This window comes from Anser anser (assembly GCF_964211835.1).
Source record: "Anser anser genome assembly, chromosome: 6".
In the NCBI taxonomy this organism is placed as follows: domain Eukaryota; kingdom Metazoa; phylum Chordata; class Aves; order Anseriformes; family Anatidae; genus Anser; species Anser anser.
The window spans coordinates 26,475,406-26,495,931 of NC_139726.1; the positions used below are offsets into that span (position 1 = coordinate 26,475,406).

The following is a 20,526-nucleotide window of genomic DNA, read 5'->3' on the forward strand; positions in this document are numbered from 1 at the left end:
CCAGCTTCTTGTGCACCCCAGCTTCCTCACTGGCAGGGTAGTTTCAGAAACAGAAAAGACCTTGACTCTGTATAAGTACTGTCCAGAAACAACAAAAACAGCAAAAACAGAGTTGTGTTATCTACACTGTTTTCATCGCGAATCCAAAGCATAGCATGATATGAGCTAATATGCAGAAAATTAACTCTATCCCAGACAAAACAAGTTGGAAGTGATGTATGAGAAAAAGGAGTTTATCACTGGGATAGTAGTTATGGGGGTAAGATATATAGAAAGAATGTGGCCTGGGGGCAGGAGGAGCCACGTTCCAGAAAGGACCTAGGACACATGCTGGAGAGCAGCCTCTGCTTGAGAGGAGGACAGAGAGGGGCATAGAGAGGGGCCATGGGCAGTCAGGTTAGAAGAAGAAAGAAGAGAGATCTGAGAGGAGCGTGTGGATGAAGGACAGTCAAAATCAAAATGAAGGAGGGAGAGAAATAAGTGACGATGGAAAAAGGAAACACGTGTTTGTGACTCAAAATAGCTACAGTTATAGGAAGCGTGTTGTGGAAACAGGCTGCTTGTCCCAGGTGGTTAACTGCAACCAACTGTAGTATTTGTAAGAAACACTTCTAGTTGCAGTCACAGTGTCTTTGTGAGGTGCAAAAGCATGACAGAGGAGGGAGGCAAAGACGGAAAGAGTAAAGAGGGTGAAAGGCAATGAAGGCGTCTGTTGGCGTGGGACTACAAGGTGAGCATCCCTCATGCTCAGCCCTGAGATAGACTTTGCGTCTCTCAGCTTGTGAACAAACACTGAGTGCCCCAGGCTCTGCTGGCTCATCATCAAATACACTCAACTATCTGAAGGAAAAAAAAAAAATAAATAAAATTATCCTCATCAAACTTCATACTGCTGCCAAAAGTACTCCAAACTGTATCCTGGGCTGGATCCTTTTGAAACAATGGGAGTGGTTTGTTCTAGCAGTTCCAAAGTTATGGGGAAACAGAAAAGTAAAGGGGTAACTCCATATTTGAGGCTATAAGGACAGGAGAAAGAGGACAAACACAACCTATTTGCTGGGCAGTGGAACTTGCTCCAATTGTCATAGCTTATGTCAACCAAGCTACACTGGTAGCTACTCTCACTCCAGGAGGGAAACAGATGCGTAATCATCTTTTCTGCATCCGTGTAACTGATGAAGTCCCAGAGAAGGGAGGGAAGAAGTAAGATGCTCCTAAACAGCTATGCTGGTTAAAAAAAAAAATCTCCATCAAAATGAGTTTCCTGGCAAAATGTTTACATTTTGAAGAAAACCAACATGTTTTATAAACCCCAGCAATCCTGATTTGTTTTAAAGCTCATTTCTACATAAAACAGTTAAAACCTTGCTCAAATGCTTACATTCCCCTGCACCTTTACTGGCCTTCCCAGCTAGCAGTAGTCTTTGTAGAGACTTAGTCCTTGGTATGTCAGCAAGCTCTCCCAAAAGTGGCAGTGGGGGTACTTCACACGTGATCCTCTTCCTCCATTAATTTTGCATCATCAGCAGCTCTTTTTACTATCAGTCTCTCTTGCTGCTTGTATCAGACTTACTTAGGGAGCAATAAGGGTCCTGTCCCAGGAGAAGGCTCCTCTGTGTTTCAGCACTTCCCGTAAGTTGTTGTCAGGGATGGGAAAGGTGGTGCTACCTGGAACCTCAGTAGGTTGGAACCTGGGTCATAACTTCATTGGCAAAGCTCAGGAGTGAGGTGTATCTCTCCCAGATTTATCATTGCTTGAACCTTCATATATTACTCTTGAGCTGCAGAATTAAAAGCGTACTGCAGAAACTTTCTCTAGTTAGAATTGCTTGCATTTGGCTCCAGAGACCTGAGCTGAGAATTTAGATCAAATCCTGACTTGACTCCGACTTAGCTCCGATTTTCATTTAACAAAAGGCAAAGATTTGCAGGGATTTGCAAAGATTTGAAGAGAGTAAAACTTTCTGCCAGTGTCCATGTGAACAAATCTTTAGCAGTAGTAATGAAATTAAATCACTTTTTGAGGAAGAGTAAACCAACGGCTGAAGACTTATTCACAAAGTACAAAGTAGGAGAGAATCTGTAACCCAATCCTATTATTCACAATTATGGGGTACCACTGCATGACCATTACGAGGACATCAACTGCAGGAGTGTCTGTCAGGCACCAAAATTAGTCCTTTGTGTCTTCTAACATGTATATGACAGTCAGGAATGCTAAATGCATCTCATTTACTAAAGAAGCTGTTTTTCAAACATAGTATCTGCCCTAAAATTAGCCAGATCTAAATGGCTGTAGAACATTTTATCCCAGAGGGTCCCAAACCACTTCCTGAACATAGACGTTTGCAAGCCAAAGTACAGTGTGCTGCACAAAAGCAGGGAGAGGGAGGGAGAGAAACTTCTGCCCTAAGGTCCTGAGGCTCTGGGCCAAATCTCCTCCACTCAGAGTTGTGTGGAGTTTCTCATGTCCACCCAGAGCAAGCCTGAACTCCAGGGTGGAAGTTTTACATCCAAGTGAGCCTCCAGGATGTCACAGGGCTGAGCGGATCCTTCTGCGATTTGGGTCTGTTCTTCCACTGAATTCGAGGTCCAGGACAAAGATGAGCCTCCTCCCCTACTGGCCATCAGCTTCCATACAGAGCAACACCACCAGTTACACAAGCCCAGCTGAAGGTGGGGGGGGAAGCCTGGTTGCCAGTGGCAAACATGCACATACAGTAAGTTAAGGAACAGGTCACCAATAACTGGCTCTCTCCAGGAAGCGTGCTGTAGGTGATGGTAGCCTCTGTCATGACAGATTTCACCAGAAGCAGTCTTTGCGGAAGTGATTATCAAAGGTAATGTTCGAAAATCTTTCATCTTCCTGTCTGTGACAGCAAGCCATGAGGCGGGGGGAAAAAAAAGCAGCAAACTCCACAGGTGTGGGCGACAGCTAATGCTGACATAGCTATAACGTAGTCAGGTGTTAAATTAAAAAGTCCTTCTGACTATCATATAATTTCCCCCATTGCCCACAAACCACTTCCTTTTCTACCCAAGAATTCTTCCCCATCTTCGCAGCAGACAGAAGGCTGGTGCCTGTGTGTCAGGCAAGCATGAAGTCGGTCGCTGTAACGTTCTGTCTCCTCTGCTTTCAGTTTGGAGCCCTGTATGGTGAGTAGCAGTTTGTCTTATTCTCCTCGCAGTAGTTGTCCCTATGGAATATAGCCCACCCAGAGAAGGGAGGCAGTAAAGGAGGTCTGATAGCACGGGGTTGGAGGAATAGAGATAACTAAGGGAAACAGCTGCAAAAAGACCACTCTTGACTTTAACATCACTAGAGCTGGTGGGAAGAGAATTCCTGCCAGAAAGGGCATTTGGTCTGAGACAAAATGTACAAGTTTTCATTGTCTGTATTCTTTAGCTCATCTGCTCAGTGTTATCCTCTAGCTGTTTAGACTGTAGTGCTCCAGCCAGCTTCCCTTGCTGGGCACAATGTCTTAGAGCAGCGTGACGGTGAATGGCTTAATAAAGAGACACTAAGTTATTGATATTAATCCTGGTCATGCTTGAGCAGGGAATTTTTGTCCTGTGAAAAATGTATATGGCATGGAAGGGTGGATGAGATCATTTTGGTGCAGGCTTGAAATGCGGACAGACTTAAAAGGAGGTGTAGCTCTCCTAATGCTGTGTTTGAGAAGGGGCAGGGTGACAGCGTTGATCTCAGTCCAGCCATAAACATGGATATAGCATTTTGCGTGGTTCAGTGTTTTGTAATAGCTAGGTAAAGTAAAATACCAGAGCTCACATTTATCTGAGACCTGAGATTTAGTGCACAGAGCTACTAACTGAAGCATTCGTTATTTAAACATGTTGTTTGAAGGTCATGCGAAGGGCTATTGAATATGTTCGCTTCTGAAATTCCAGTGATGGATAGGTTCAGGGTAGGTTTCAAGTCCTTCTGTAGAATTTGAGTAGTCCTGAGGTTTCATACAGAATTTAAGCTTTCATTTAAATAAAAGCTAGTTTCCAGCTCTTTAGGCAATGCAGATGCCCCTCCGAAGGTTAACTGATACAGCAACAGCATACCGAGCTTTCAGACATTGAAAAATGGGTGAAATCACAGGGAAGGAGGATAGTGGACAGTATCAATAAAGGGACACAATCTGTTCTTTTTCTCCTTGAAAAATCATCTTAAATCTAACAAAAACATCCTCTCAATTTTGTTACATATTTCTCAGCAAGTCAATTTAGCAGGTATACTTCACTAGCATGCTTTTACATGTGGCTGCAGCCATCTAAAAGGCATTCCCTTGGAAGAAATAGGCTGGAATTTTAAGGGTGCAAATAATTGTTCTGTCTAATACCGGCAGTTTCCCCTGCTTTCTCCCTTCCTTCCAACACGGAGAATAGGTCTTGGGCAGGGTCTGGGCAGAGGAGATGGCAGAAGAAAGACATTGCTTCCAGTGAGAAATGGTATCTCACTTTTTTTTTTTTCTTACAGTGCTTTCAGTATAACAAGTACTAATTATTATCATTATTGCTAAAAAGAAAAAGGCTGTAAAATAGCAGCTTTATGTAAGACACATTAGTATGACACCATCATTTAGAGAGTGAGCTAGCACTCCAGCACTGTGGCAAATTTTTGGGAGTAAAAACAGAGCAATTTAAAAGCGTGGGGTTTTTTGTCTATTTGTTTGTCTCTTTGTTTTAATGTAGTTATTAGCAAGCTCTACTTCTGATCTGTGGGTATTGTTTCAATGTAAATACCTCATGGAAGGTGATATACGTGTGTGTGTGTGTATTGTGCAATTTGGTAAACCAATTGTGACCAAGAAATTGTCTGTAAGAGCTTCTTAGGTAGACAAACACAGGCAATGGGATTTTGGAGTACAGAGCTGCAGGACTCCATAGCACTTGAGGCCCTTGGCTATGAAATGCTGTACATGAGTTTTTGCATGCCAACGTTTGCAAACTATTATCACTGTTTACCCACATATCTCCTGTTGTCAACACCGGATGAAGCCATGGTCACTTCTCAGAAGGGTGTCTGAAACATTACCAGCAATTACTGCAGTGTTAGTGGTATATTTTATAATAGTTTCTACATTCTACAACATATCTTATAGCACAGAAATAATTCAGATAGTTTCCTAGAGTACTTCTGGCCATTACTTGCTCTGCCCAGAAGGACTGCCTTCCTCTTAACCCTTGATTCCTGAAGGACAGGAACATGTTAGTTTTAGGCACATGACTAATGACACTGAATTGACAGTGCCATCTTTCAGAGTGCCTTGAAAGATTAAAAGCTACAGCAACTTAAAAATGGTGTGTGGTTCCATCAGACATTTAGTAATAATAAAACAAAAATGCGTGTTTGAAAAGCAGGGTCTACACTCTATTTGCTCATTTTCAGTGGCAAACACACCCAAGCAAAATTATGCTTGTTCTTTTAATCAGCTGATTAGTTTCTGGGAGCTGGGGCAGAGAAAACAAAATGCAATAAAACCAAGCAAGAATATCCTATCCTATCCTATCCCTGTTCTGTTCCATTCTCCTACTTTAAAATGCAAGTTTCAAAATTAATCAAATGTGGTTTTTAAACTTCTGTTAAGACCCAAATATGTAATGGATTGTGATGTTTGCCAATAGCATTGGGTCTGCTGAAGAGCAATGAGAAAGCTCAAAGTTGCAGTCCCATTAAAATGAAAATAACCTGCCTTCTAGTGGCCTCTGCATCCAAGCACCACAACTGCAGAAATTCACAAGCCTCTGACAAAGTACTTTCCCACTGCAGTAAAGATGAAAGTAAAAACGTCTATCAAAGGAGCTGAGGTAGACATACTTGTTATCCAGGTAATCTCTTACAGAAATGTACAGGACTGTAAGTACACACAAACATAGGGTGCATACACACACACACTTCACAGTTTGACATAACAAGATGCTGCTCTCATACACAAGTTCATCTCTTGGATTCGCATCTACTTGACAAGAGGTGAGCTAGGAACAGCTCTACACAACATCAGTGTGACACTTAGGAAACCACTGAAAGATTTGTTTCCTCTTGTTATAAATATTACAATTGCATTAGTTCTTTTATGAAAAATACCAAAAGGAACCTTACAGCCAGATGCAAGCATTTTTACTGCTGAACCAGCGATGTTCTTCTGCTCATTTTCAACTCTAACAGGATGTATTCTTTTATTCACATATTTTTTGTGGTAGTATTAGGGAGGTTTTGTGAGTAAATCTCTCAATATTAGTGGATGTTTTAACCTCCATTTCCTATATTCCACCCCCCTAAATGTACATTTATTCTCATAGGAGCTTGGCAAATGACATGCTTCTGGCCATTAACCTCGGAGTGCTACAGGGTCCATAGGATTACCCTAGGAATGAACCAATACAAATGGGAACAGGAGAAGAGCAATCAGCCATAGGGAGGGGGAATAAACTACCTTTTAGTATGCAGTGACAGAGCATTCACATCAGGACTTGATGCAGAATAGCTAGTGAGCTGGAAATTCATGTTGGATCTCACTCATTGTGGTTACCCATGTAGACAATTCTGTTTTAATCTCAGGCACTGTTAATCTCATTTTAAAATACGCTCCCTTTATACTATGCTAAGCACACTCTTCTGTGTGGTCACTTGTTTCAGAAGAATACTAATTGTATTACTTCTACTGAAATGTTCCTTCACAGAAATACATTACTGAGCCTTTCATGAAAATAGGCAGTTACAGCTTCTGGGCCTGAGAGGATGCAAAACAATTTTTCAGCTTGCCACAGGGTCACGTGAACTTCACGCTTAATCACCTCGCTCTGCCCTTTTCCATTAAAAACAAATATTAAAACCATGATCCTCTGACAAAGATTTTAAACCACCCAGTATGAAAGGGCAATTTCATTAGCCAACAGCAGAATTGAACTGTTCTTGGAGGCGATCAGAGGCATGAAATTCCAAGCTGTTCCTTTACGCAGAGTAGTGCAGCCCCGTTGCCCTCTGGGGTGCCGGGGGCCTCTGGGACCGCTTGGCTCTGCAGCTGCCCAGACCCCGAGCCAGCATCTGCCTCTCCTCTCTGACGTCCAGTGGCAAAGGTAGAGGCCTCGGTCAGCTACAGGTGGGACCAGGCCAGCTCACGTATACACTGCTCTCCCTAGCTTCTGCTAGATCAATACACTCGCTGTTTTCTTTCCGTCCCTAAATAATTTATCTGCTGTTGGGACTAATTTTAAAGGTATATGTTATCAACCCACAGGCCACTGAAACTAGAGCATTTTAAAAGACCTTTATTTCAAATGTTGTTCTCCCAGCAGCTGCTTTCCTTCACCACTCAGCACGCAAGTCATCAAGAAGCGTTTCCTTATTTGACCTTTGCTTTCAGCTTTTCAGGCCGTGTGCCTTTCCGAGGGCTTGCGCTCTCTGTATCGAGAGCTTTAATTCAATGGGGGTTGACAAGTTGTGTTTTGTCTGTCTTATCTTCACACCAGTGGTACAAGATACCTTGTCTGTTATCACACACTTAAGTAATAGTCCTGAAAGTAGTACAGATATTTGAACTGTCGCTGTGTGACATAAGGCCACTGACTGTGCACAGTAGGCCAGGAAGAATGTGATAACTGGGTGAATCAATTAAAAAAAGGATAACAATTTGTATTGCTTTCCAACTGCACATCACAAAGCATTTTCCACAAGTCCATTAGCTTATGTGTCACGCTAAAGATATTTTAAACAAGTATAATTCATTGCAACACCCTTACCAGTGGTGATAATTGGGGAGCAAGAATTCAAAGCAGAAAAAAGCGTGGACAGCAAAAGGTTGCCTCAGTCCAAGAAGAGAGTTGAGAGCATACAACACTACATGAATGAGAATAATCTTCTGTTCCTGGGCATGTGCAGGCTGGATGTCGTGGATTGCAGGTGCCTTGGGAAAAGGATTATTTACACTGTGCAATCAGTGCAGTACCCAGCACAGTTGGGAACCTACTCTGCATGGATCTAGACTGCCACATAGCAATAACAAGAGTATGATTATCTATGAAAGCCTTCAAGTATTTGCCCCTGTTTCCTTAACATCAAAAAATCTTGATGTAGAGTGTATTTCAATCTAAGCAGCCTCTGAAGAATTTGCTCAGACTACCTGAAGACAGGAAAGGCTGATACAGTTTTTTTCTACCTGTCTGTGTAGGAGATAAACCTCTAATTTTTGAGCAATGCAAAAAAGGCTCAAAGTAGCTATGCTTGCTACTAATGACACACAAACCATTTTAAAGCAGTGCATGCCGCCAACTCAGACAGAAAATTCCATTCTCAGTATTGCCATAGTGGGTGGTGAGGGAGGTAGCACCTTAAAGAAGTCCTAAATAATTAATAAAAGTGTGTTGGGCTCCTGTAACAGAGGCTGCCTAAGCACAACAGACTGAATGCAGCTTGATAATCATGAAGAGAAAAAGTTCAAACAGAAAACTGCATGCGCTGATGAATATTTTCTTGCTGCATATCTTGGAGCACCTTCCAGTTATTCATTCTGGATGTGCCAGAAGAAGCTGTTTTGATGCAGTGTTGGGAAACAGAACAAACATAGAACAAAATGGGCACTATGGTCTGGAAACAGAGTATAATGCTAACTTATTGCCAACTTTGGATTCACAAGAAAACAAGAGTATGCTTTTTAATTTGGGATAGATTTCCTCACTATCTTTGGGGAAATTCTACTTTCATCTCAGTTTCTATTCTTTAAGTATGCCTATTCCTTCTGCAGAGGTGTTTTATGAATTTCTAAATGCTATATATGTTATCAATATTAATTCTTGCTGAATTAAATTTCTTTCTACATTATTTTTATACTTTGTGATTTTATCATATCATGGGATTTTATAGTGTAGCACTGAGACAAGATCAGATACGCTTACAACACAAGTACTAACATTAGAAAATAACTTCAGCATCTTAACATCGCATGGCTCAGCCCCTCTTCCTGCATTTCTCTTCTTGAATTTTAAAGAGGAAACAATTTATTTTTCAGGAGCTGATACCTGCTCATCAAGACCGTGCAAAAATATAGGTAAGACACATTCGCATCATTTGGTACATGGTTTCAAGTGCCAATCTAGATCAGAAAATACTGTCTCTGAGGAAGAGGGCTGTCATTTTTTTACAGCACACTTTAACACATCTTTTTTCTGAGGGCATTCCCCATGCTATTGGTTGCTGATTTTACAAAAGTCAAACTGTGAGGTAGCAGGAGGTCCTCAGTCAGTTTGCTTTCTTTTTCTTCTCCAAGAAAATAAAAATAGAAACATTTTGCAGAATGAGAGAGTTGTATAACATCTGTCAATGTTTTCTGTCAATGCTTTCAGGAAGGTCAAATATGATTTTTGGATTGCATGTGAATGCATGCACACAGTGACATTTGTCCTCTACTCATGTCCTGATGTTCGTGGTAAAGGTCATATAGTCATCTAAGTAATTAAGTTTAAATTGTATGGCATGCCCCAAACCACTATCTCAAAAGAAAAGATAGGTCTTATGGTTAAGGCATTTATGTAGGAGTTTAGGGTTCAAATCCTGTTTTGCATTTTCAGCTACAGCAGTGAGGTTCAGATTACAAACCCTAAACCAGAGATAATTGTCACCATTTTCATCTCACCTTGTTTTATCTATGAATAGGACAACAAGACTGTGGAAGGGACTATATGTCTCAGTGTTTGGTCGAAGGAGGCCTTTAAATATTATGAAATAAGTCATCGAACCAATGCTAACAGAGACTTGTCCAGCCCCATAGCAGATAGCAGGCAAGGAGTTATCTCATTTATTTTCTCTGTAATGTGGGACATGACCAGAACGATGCACTGGTATCTCACAGTACAGGGCTGAGTGGCAAAGCCAGACTGTTCTGAGTACATACGTGTTTTAAGTTTCTATGACACGGTTCACTTGCTTTGTTTGAATGAGTTTCTTAACATTTTAGGGATTCTCTTCATTGCTGTTTGAGTGACTGCACTTATTATTTTCATGTTTTCAGATCAGCTGCATGTCTCTGACCCCCAGGTGATGGTGGAATTTAAGAGTGGAAACTTTAAGTTCATATTCCACAACCCCAAAAATGTGAGTGAGTTCAGCATGACCCTCTTCAAAGGGCACGAAAAGAAGGAGATCTGTGCTCTCCATGTGAGCAAGGAGAAAGCTATCCCCAAGAGTAACGTCACCTACTGTCAGGCAGAGCATTCAAATACCAGCACCACTTTCATACTCACAAATCTGGAAAGAAAGCACATCGACACTTATACCTACTGCCTGGAGATGTTCTTACCCCCTCCTTACATAGATTGCCGCCTGAAAGAAACTTATTTGTACATCCAGGGTAAGTTTACTTCCCTTCTCCCCTCACTTCGGTTTACTGATAAACAGACACTGGGTGTAGCTACACTGCAGTGAGAAGTGTGACTGAAGTTCACATGGAGAGTTCCAAGAGAGCATAAAAGTACTCAGGAAGGGTTCTCCATACAGATCAATAGCAATACTGTACTGTCTGTTGTCCTTCCCTTTCTATCCTTTCCCATTTCTCAGCGCCAGGACTAAACATAGATAAAAGCTGAAATGCTGCGTCTAAAATTGTGGTTGGGCAAATTATCTATTATCCCCCTCTGAACTTAACACATGGTGATTGCAGAATCAGGCTGTGCCATCCTTTTTTGTCGGTGGTGTTTTCCACTGCTGTCCACTGCCATTTTCCTGACAGCCAGATGTTCATAGCTATTCCTAGCTGTTTCATGCCCTATCATATTTTCTCCGAGATCTGGACAAGGTTGATCTTGTGTCCCCCTCCACTTGTCTTCCTACCCAAACATGACTGCCAAAGTCCTCCCTTCTTTTGACCAGGCTGCCCTTTAAATTACCTGTGCTTACACCTTGTTCAGATCTTCAAGTCTGAAATATCATCATGCTCTCAGTCTGGGCTTGGTTTCTTTTCAATCTACACTTTTAGCTTTGTGTACCAGCAGTTAGGCTTTCACTTCTCCTTCTGGGAAAACTGCGACGTTCTGTTTCCTGCTGAATACACTTTTCCAAGGCAGCTCTTCAACTCGGGGAAATCCTTCTCCAGAGCACACTTTGGCTGTTTCCTCTAATATGAAGAGGAGATGGGAAATAATTTGAAAAGTTGTTTGCAGGGGGGAAATAAAAAGTGCTGATTTTCAGCAATGACATTTTTGCCTCCCTATCTCCAGATAAGGAAGACTGCATTTCACTGGGAATCATGTCATGGGTGACTATTGGCCTGATTGTGTTTGCCATGATTTCCTGTGTCTGCTGTGTAGCAGCCTGTCGCTTAAGGAACAAGGTAAGCAAGTCTACGAGATTCTGCACAACCTTCCTTCCAAGGGTCATGGACAGGGAACTTGATTTAATGAGATTTAGAGGGTGGGACAGGCATATACTCAGCACGTGATATGTTTTTTGACAAAGAGACTGAGCTGTTAATTTACCACTGAAATTCACTCACTGATGACAGCAGCTCAGATTTAATTTTTCTAAGACAGAATTGTCTATTGATTTAAGGGCTGGGAATTAAAGGAAAGAAGAGAAATGCTGCACAGGTCAGCAAAATTACTTTGGTAAGCAATTCACCTGATTGTTTTCTTCAAGAGGGGGAAACAAATCATCAGTGGAGCAATTCCAGCTCTGTTCTGGAGCAAAACCACTTAAACAAAGAACCAGTTGGCTCAGGGAAGAAAGGAGACTGTGGACATTAGTTATTTTTTTTTTGGACAGTGCGTTTTTCATTTTCAGTTTGTTCTATTCCAACTTTTCTACCTGAGTGCCTGTCTATTCTGACTTTAATATTCACACTTAAAACAGTCAGATTAACTGCCCTGTTTAAAGAACAAAGGTAGGAGTGGTGGAGGTTAGTGACCACAAATTAAAGTCATGGCATTTCCTCTCTGTTTGCAGAATCAGCAGTGTGAATCCAACTCCCACGAGTACAACAGTGAATACATGCCCATGGCAGCAGTGAATGCAGCAAAAAAAACAAGAATCTGAGGTTGTATTAAGACTAGTAGTACTTGAACTTTTGCCTCTAACTGTTGCAAGGCTTTCTCTGGGAGGGACAGGGCTGCTTGCTGTGCCTCCCATTGAGTCTAGGTGGGTGGGTGGGAAGAAGGGATTAGCGCAGTAGCTCGTGCTGCCATGTAGCAGGAAGGGGAAACAGAACAAAATCTCAGGAAAGCTTTTGAATCAGAATGGTGGGCTGGTTCCTAGAAAGGCAACTGTTTTGCTTTGCATCGGTGCCAAGTGATGATCTTATACATGAGGAAGGCATGTAAAACTGTTCCGTTCAGATTCTTCAGATAGTGTGTGCTACCCAAGGAGACACAAGAGATTTACTAGATTCACTCAGGGTTACTGGCTAGGGAATAATCTATAGGGAGCAAGGAATTTCCTAACTACTTAAATCCTTGCATTGTAGCCAGAAGCAGTTTGGATACAGAACAGAAGGAGAGGTTGGACTGATTCAAACACATGTGGGTTGCACATAACTAATTCTCCATTTCTATTCCAGGTTTAAGTTGCTTGTGGCATAGACATTCTGGCAGTGGAAGTTTCCAGCTACTTGAACCTGGACAATGGGAAAACCCTGGAAAATGGGAAATCAACATTTCCTCACCTTCTGCCTCCCTGAGCTCTCAGGATGGTACTGTGCTCAGTCATGAGACACCCACTCTACCACTGCTCTAAACTCTGTTTTGCTCTAGCCTTGTGTCTTAACTGGCACGCTGCCTGATCCACTGACTTATACACGAAATGCTAACAATGTGTTAAAGATGTCAGCTTTCAGTTGAAGAAAATATAGGGTTTGCTTGAGAGCAGATTCTTGCAGTGGTGCTAGAGGCAACTTCTACTTTCTACAGTTTCCTCTATGGTAACTTTCCACTGGTTACAAAAAAAAAAAAAAGACTACCTCCAATGCCATTCCTTGTGGCACAGCCATGAAGTGCTGTCAATGTATTGCACAAGCCCTTTTATTAGGGCTAGTCTAGCACGATGCTATGAAGTCATCTTCAGATCCACTGTCAAACTTCTTAGCACCACATTAGGCCAGTGTGGTATGCACACATGCTCTCCTGCCTGAGAGAGCACAGCAGAGACTTTGTGACATAGAACCTCAGGTACGCTCCAATGCATTTGTGCTAGCAGTACATCTTTGCCATTCACACCATAGGCCTCCTCTTATTTAATTAAATTCTGAATTCTTCTTCCAAAATAGTAATATATTACTTTTGAGACTGCAATCGTTCTTTAAATCAGTCCAAACCTACAGGATAAGTCCCTAAACTACGAGGCATGACGTCTCCTATTCACATATCTTACAGCACCAATACAACAGTGTCCATAAGGGCAGGGTATTCGTGGACTCTGGTTTGCAATTATTTTCCTCTTGTGGTTTGACATGAAACCTTTACCACTTCCCCAGTGGGTTTAGGGGTTACTTGACCTTCTGAAAATTGCTCAGTCTTCAATATAGCCCAGAAGGTCAACTTTGTCCTGGGCTGCATCAAAAGAGGTGTGACCAGCAGGTTGAGGAAGGGGATTGTCCCCCTCACCTCTGCCCTTGTGAAGCCCCACCTGGAGTACTGCATCCAGGTTTGGAGCCCCCAGCACAAGAAAGATGTGGACCTGTTAGAGCGAGTCCAGAGGAGGGCTATAAAGATGGTCAGAGGGCTGGAGCACATCTCCTATGAAGACAGGCTGAGAGAGCTGTAGAAGTTCAGCATGGGGAAGAGAAGGCTCCAGGGAGACTTCATTGCAGCCTTTCAGTACTTAAAGGGGTCTTATAAAAATGATGGAGAGGGACTCTCCATTATTTGGGTAAATAATGATAGGACAAGGGGGAATGGTCTTAAGCTAAAAGAGGACAGATTTAGACTAGACATGAGGAAGAAATTTTTCACTGTAAGGGTGGTGAGGCCCTGGAACAGGTTGTTCAGAGAAGCTGTGGATGCCCCATTCCTGGAGATGTTCAAGGCCAGGTTGGATGGGGCATTGGCCAACAAGATCTAGTGGGTGGCATCCCTGCCTATGGCAGCGGGTTGGTGTTGGATGATCTTTCAGGTCCCTTCCAACCCAAGCCATTCTATGATTCTATGATACTTCATGCTACTTGTGAAATCCACCAAAACTTGGATCATAAATGACCAACTGGGAATCCAACCTGGATATGTTGTCAGATACCACTTGGCTGCAGAGCGGTGCATTGATGGAGTCTTTCTGTAATTCACTGACAAAACACATACTGGTCAGAGGACACTATGTTGAAAGATGCATAGCCTGCTTGTCTGGCAAATGGAAGGCTGGTTTCAAACTTGACAGGGTAAAACAGGGATGATCAGACACGAAGGGGACATTGCTGGTAAGTCAGGAATGGGTATTTCCTCAATAAAAACCTAAATACATAGAGATACTTCAGGAAGAAGGTGCAAATTGTAAGCTGTGACATTAAGCAAGGGGGAAATGAGTACAGCACCAAATGAAGTAGAGATTGCCAATTTTGCAGCAGCTACCCTGGTTTGATAACCAGGCTCCTAGGCAGAGATGTAGAGGGGTACCCTGGCATGTTGGCCAACATTACATTCTTTTCTGTCATTCCAATAAATAACTTTGCCAACTGACCTAACTTCCCTATAAAACAAAACTATCCTCTGTACACCCACAAATACCTGACTTCACCATTTTGAAAATTATTGGTGAAATAATTAGCTTTTAAAATTATCAGTGAAAATAACTAACCTTTACTGCTTGTAATAAATGCTGGATATAGGATTCTATGTAACAGTGGAGAGTCCTAGCCTCTAGAAACTTTCATCAGACTGAGAAGGAAATTCATGGAATAAAGAGTTTCTGAAAGAAGGAAAAAACTGAGGTTTGCCTTGAGGTGCTGCTGGATAAAGGATAAATGATAAACATGATCTGATTTTTTTTTATTATTTTCCAAGGGGGGGGGATCCTTTGGGGACCCAGGAGTTGAACTCGATGACCCTTGTGGGTTCCTTTCAACTCAGATATTGTATGATTCTATGATAGTTCAAAATATACTGTGCTCTAGAAAGAGAATTGGTTTATACCCCTTGTAACAAAGCTTTGGGAAATCTCAGGTTCTATCTCTGCTTTTTTTTTTTAAGAGAAATTTTTATTCTTAATAAAACTGTTTTTATTATTATGCCATGTGTCCTTAAGAAAATTCATGAGTGCCTGCGTGCCATATGAAAGAAATAAGTTCTACAACCTCCACAGTGTAACAGGGAGAGGGCAGGGGCAGTCACCATATAGGAACTTAGTGGGAAATAGTAAAAGTACTAAGGAAAAAAATGATTTAAAAAAAAAAGTGAAAACCAAAAATTTAGAGCTGTTTCCATGCAGTGAATCAATGATGCTTTTTCAATACGTTTGTTTCTTTTTATTTTCATGAAAAAGTAGTTTTTCTTATAGCCCCATTTCTTGTTGCTTTCTTTTAATCCCTTGTGCAGTATACAGATAATGTTTAGGATTATTTTTGGACATTTTTCAGTTTCTTTCTGTCACTTCAGTACCCCCTAATCAAAAGGAGCTGGAAGAAGAAAAATATTGGCAAAATGAGAAAAAAATCTATGAAAAAAGTAACATGAGCTGAATTTACAGAGTGACAAAAAAAGGGATTAAAATAAAACAAACAAAAAAAGAGTTTAGTAGAATAAATAAAAAGTCTGATATTCTCATAGGTCAGCATTTCAAAAAGTCAAAACTTTCTTTGGAAAATCCCAGTTTTGTGAAAAAGATCAACCAGGAATATTTCAGCCAACCCTTCTAGAAAATCCCCTTTCAAGAAAGCAGAAGTGTGAGTAGTATTCAAATAAGCTTCAGAAAATCAGAGTTTGGGGGGTAAAATAAACTACTAAGAAACAATCTCAACTTAAGTTTTTTGCTTGCCATGTAAAGGTTTAGAATTGTAACAGAGTTTTTCCAATTGTATAGCAGTCTGTGAGGTGAGTTCTACAAGCTGGGCCTCTCCATCTTCATCTTCTACTGTTTTAAGGGGAAAATGACTGAAAAAAGGACTTGGCTCCTAGAACAGCACCAAGCAAAATCCTTTTTCAATCATTTTCCTGCTCTTGTAAGATCAGTTTCTGTCATACAATAGGTAACAAGATCCAGGATCAGTAAGATGCTTTCAGCCATTCTGATTTATCCTTGCTGCAAGTTGCTCCATATATATTTATTTACACTCATTAATGTCCTTTACATCTTCCTGGTCTGTGCCTGTATGGACTGTATGAAGTCAGTAAGTCAATAAACCAAATAGGTTTGTGTGGCAAAGAACTACTTGTAATCTTGCAGGTTAAGACCTGAAATAAAAATTCACAATTGGAGCAAAGCAAGCTGAACTTAATCTTGCTGAACAGGTAGCATGATCTAATGTGAACAGGTGAAAGATTTTAAAGATGACAACTACAGCCACTCCAAAATTTGAAGACAGATATATGACAAGAATATCTCATTTAGAACACCTGCATATCTTGGGTTGGTTTGAAATCCAAAGCTCAACATGTATTTTGCAAGTTTATCTTCCTAGCCTGAATTATGAACCCTAAATCTGAATGCTCTTGGAGTTTAATGATTGAATTCAAGATTGGAATTTTGTACCTAATATATAACACTGTGAATGAAGTGCCATTATGAAATGTCATGGGCCATTTTCCCCTAGCATGGGTATTTTGTTACCTTCAAAGTTCAAGTAGTTTCAAATTCTGCCATACTTCTTACAGATTTTACAAAGTTTTTTTAAGTCTAGGGGAAAAGAGGCTCAGGAACTAGGGTAAAGGAAACTAATCAGAACAAGGATCTAAACTGAAGATATTGTGCACTGTTACTCATAAAGTGTTTTACATGTGTAGTGTCCATTACACACGTGAATCTACAACTTGCCATGCAGAAGAACGTATCAATAATAAAAGCAGAAAACGTACATGTCACTGAAATTACTTAGGGAAGTGATTGACCATCTGTACTTGGCTCTGGTGAGGCCATACCTCGAATGCTGTGTTCAGTTTTGAGCCCCACACTACAAGAAGGACATCAAGGTGCTGGAGTGTGTCCAAAGAAGGGCAATGAAGCTGGTGAAGGGTCTAGAGAACAAGTCTTATGAGGAGTGCTGAGGGAGCTCGGGTTGTTTAACCTAGAGAAAAGCAGGCTCGGGGAGACCTTATTGCACTCCACAATTACCTCAAAGGAGGCTATAGAGAGGTGGGGATCAGTCTCTGCTCCCAAGCACTAAGTGATAAAACAAGAGGAAACGGTCTTAAATTGAGCCAGGGGAGGCATAGGTAGGCTATTAGGAAAAGTTTCTTCACTGAAAGGGTTGTAAAGTATTGGAATAGGCTGTGCAGGGAAGTAGCTGAGTTACCATCCCTGGAAATCTTCAAAAAATGTGTAGATGTAGTGCTCAGTGACACAGTTTATTGGTGGACTTGGCAGTGCTAGACTAAAGGTTGGACCAGATGATCTTAGAAGTCTTTTCCAACCTAAATGAGTCTATGATACTGTGATTCTATGAGTTAAAAATAAAACCAATTTTTTAATGGGGACTTCTGCCCATACAAGGTTTACCAGGGAGCTGGACCTAAGTCTTTGGTTTTGGTTTGACTCTAAGTTCAAAGAAACTCTCAATACACCCAAGTCCCTTGAGTTGTCCAGTCCTTTATCACTAAAGCAGTCTACCACCTGTCATAAAAAATTCCCATTTCCCCCACAGATGAAATTTTGAGATTTGTATTTATGTTCTGTGATTATGAGTTCAATTGGGGGGGTGGGGGGGTTGACTGGAGAAGATGAAGGAATGGGAAGGATTAAACAGCTTTTCTGGAAAATGAGCTGGACAGGTATGAACTGGAGATATGAAGAAGAGGTCAGGGAGTGAACATCTTCTAAATGAGTATGTCTGAGCTATTTAATTCCTCCTGGGAGTCATAAGATCTCCTATGGCTTGAGATCAATTTTTAAAAAGAGATAAATCAGCTCTGATTATCAATGAGAAAGATTTAGCTGCTGCACACATCAAGCATAATCATTTTTAAAAACTGCAAACATTAACAACTTTGAAATACTGAACATCTTCCACATATTAAATCCTGCATCAGTCCTCCCAGTTTTTAGTACTCTGTTGGCAAATCCATCACCTACCATATTTCATCCTGTCTCAACACACTGCAGGGGCAAGCTTTACTGCATCTTATTGAGTTTGCTGCTGTCTCTCAGATTTGAGGCAACGACTTAAGGCCTGGATTGTGCAAAGACTTACAAGGGGGTATTACTTTCCTCCTGTGGAGAAAGAAGGCTCATTTGCTGCCCTAGGGTTCTCCTCAAAAAAAAAAAAAAAAAGTCTGAAACACCAAGAAAAGTGAAAAGGAAAAATGATGTTAGCACCAGCTGACAGGAGCAAGAGGGAACACACAGCCTTCCCCCAAGGTGGCAGTTTAACTGGTGCAATCTCTATTTGCACGAGAACTCTGCCTAAGTTTTTCAGGCTACTGAGGTCGAATTTTGGAGGAGGAAGCTCAAAACTTCTGTGGACTACAACAGACTAAAATAAACAACTCTTAAGACATACTGCCACAACAAAAAGTATCTGCTTCCAGTCAGTAATACTGATATTTAGAGTGATTCTTCAGGTCCTAGAAAGGGATGAAGACCAACTGTATATTTTTGTACATGTTATTTGGAAAATGTAAAAAATTAGCATTTTTTTGTTAGGTTTTAATTTTATTTTGCTCTTTGTACTTGCACCTCTGAGAAGTCTAGACTCACAGAAGGCAGTGAGAAGATCACAGAAACCCATGTCTGATTACTCAAGGGACTGACTGAAACACGCATTGGTGAATATGCACAATCTTTCAAGCACAATCTATTTATTCGGCAAAACACTCCCTGGCTTGGGGCTTCATTTCTTGTACCAGGGACTGATGGGGACGCTGCCCTGCCCTAACAGCACCTGTTTTCCTTCTGTGGAGGTGCTCATCAGCCCTTGCCGGGGCTGTGCCTAACCCATGGGGCACCCTCTGCAGTCACGAGCAGCCTGGCCTGGCCAAGGCGCAGTATCGGGGTGTGAGAGAGCTGCTTATGAGCACCTCTCCACCTGAAACTCTTTCAAGCTGAAGAGTCACTTTTTCTGTATCGCCTTGTTTCTTTTTCACACAGCCAATGCAAAGAGGCACGCGGCACTTCCTACCACAGCATCTGTCTCACCAGCTTCAAAAGCTAAAGGAAACTTCATCTCCATCAGGACCCTGACCCAGATGAAAGGAGCCCTGTCTTTCCTGCTAAGTGTGTTGGTAATCTTTCCGTTTAGAGAAAAGGTGTGCTCTTTACTGGAAAACAGACGCACTAGTGAAAATGGTCACCCGTGTTGAATAATAGCTCGTGAATCATAATTTCCACTGAGAATTTGAGTAAGAGAAAATATCCTATTAACTCAGGATGAAGAAAATGTGCATTTTGTGAGAAAACAGGCTTCTATTCATCTTCTTAAACAAAATTCTAACACTGGGCACAGTTACTAATTCAAACACAAGACTGCATCTCTCCTTCGGTAATTACAACTAGCCAAAGCACCTTTCAGAGACCTGAATTGCGTGCCAGTAACGGGGACCCATTTCCCTTTCCACAGAAAACGTCACTTGGTCAGTTGTCACTGATAAAAACAACAGCTGTGAATAAAAACATGCAGAAAAGCATTGCTACGGCTTAGCTAGTGCAATGAAATGTACGCAGTGGATTTTTTTAATATAGACATTCAGTCAGATTGCTTTGATGGCAAACCAGAGCATTACACCACATGACCATGGAATCACTTCTGAGTCATTTTCAAGCTACACTTTCTCTGCTTTCTGTGGTGCTGGCAAATGCAGACAAAGAATGAGAGTCTAGAGCAACAGCCACGAGGATCTGTGCATTTCTCAGGCGTACAAGTGATATACTCCAACTGAGTGATCCATAACGAGTGACCAGTTGTACTGAGCAATCCATAAAGAACCTGCCTGGCTCTGTGGCACCCTTAGGTTTCCAGAGACCTTGCCCTAAGAGCCTGTTGGCAGAAAAGTGCAATTCCTTTGCCTGCATACAGAAGCTCCAGCAGGTGAGTTCCCCAGTACTGTCACAGGATGAACAGATTTCAGGTCAGGAAGGAAATTTTTTGAGTTGTCAGGACATGAACCTAGAACATGGCTCATTCACCAGTAAGCTGCTGGTGTCCTGTGCAATCTGAGAGTCATCAAACAGTTTAGACACTGAAATGCTCAGCTTTCTCCAGCCCAATGGATAGGTGTTTGGCTTTGGATACCACAGCCCTGACTAAAGTACCATGGTCTCACATCCCATGTGCCTGGGAGCAGCACTTCACCAGGGGACTCACTGCAGCAGTCACAGAGCTGGAGATGGGATGTAGCACAGTCCTGAAGCCTCATGGCTGCATGCTCTCAGTACCATCCTGAGGACTGCTTATGAACTTC

The 20,526-nt window shown here is 41.6% G+C and overlaps 2 protein-coding genes across 3 annotated transcripts in view; one reads left to right on the forward strand and one right to left on the reverse strand.

Annotated features, from left to right (window-relative positions):
* The window catches only part of RAPH1 (Ras association (RalGDS/AF-6) and pleckstrin homology domains 1), a gene marked incomplete at its 5' end in the record, with an annotated part of 344,080 nt that overhangs the window by 211,419 nt on the left and 112,135 nt on the right, over positions 1–20,526 (reverse strand). The window lies entirely within an intron of this gene.
* On the forward strand, positions 2,194–14,904 carry ICOS (inducible T cell costimulator). Of its 2 annotated transcripts, XM_083842202.1 has the most exons (7): positions 2,194–2,840; positions 3,067–3,156; positions 9,015–9,053; positions 10,014–10,352; positions 11,218–11,330; positions 11,942–12,032; positions 12,552–14,904. In XM_083842202.1, exons 2-6 carry the CDS (start codon positions 3,099–3,101, stop codon positions 12,029–12,031), a joined length of 639 nt encoding a protein of 212 aa, XP_083698328.1. In that variant the 5' UTR covers positions 2,194–2,840; positions 3,067–3,098; the 3' UTR covers position 12,032; positions 12,552–14,904. The 2 variants fall into 2 exon arrangements, with proteins under 2 accessions (XP_083698328.1, XP_083698327.1); XM_083842201.1 differs by lacking the exon at positions 2,194–2,840 and having other exon boundaries at positions 2,891–3,156.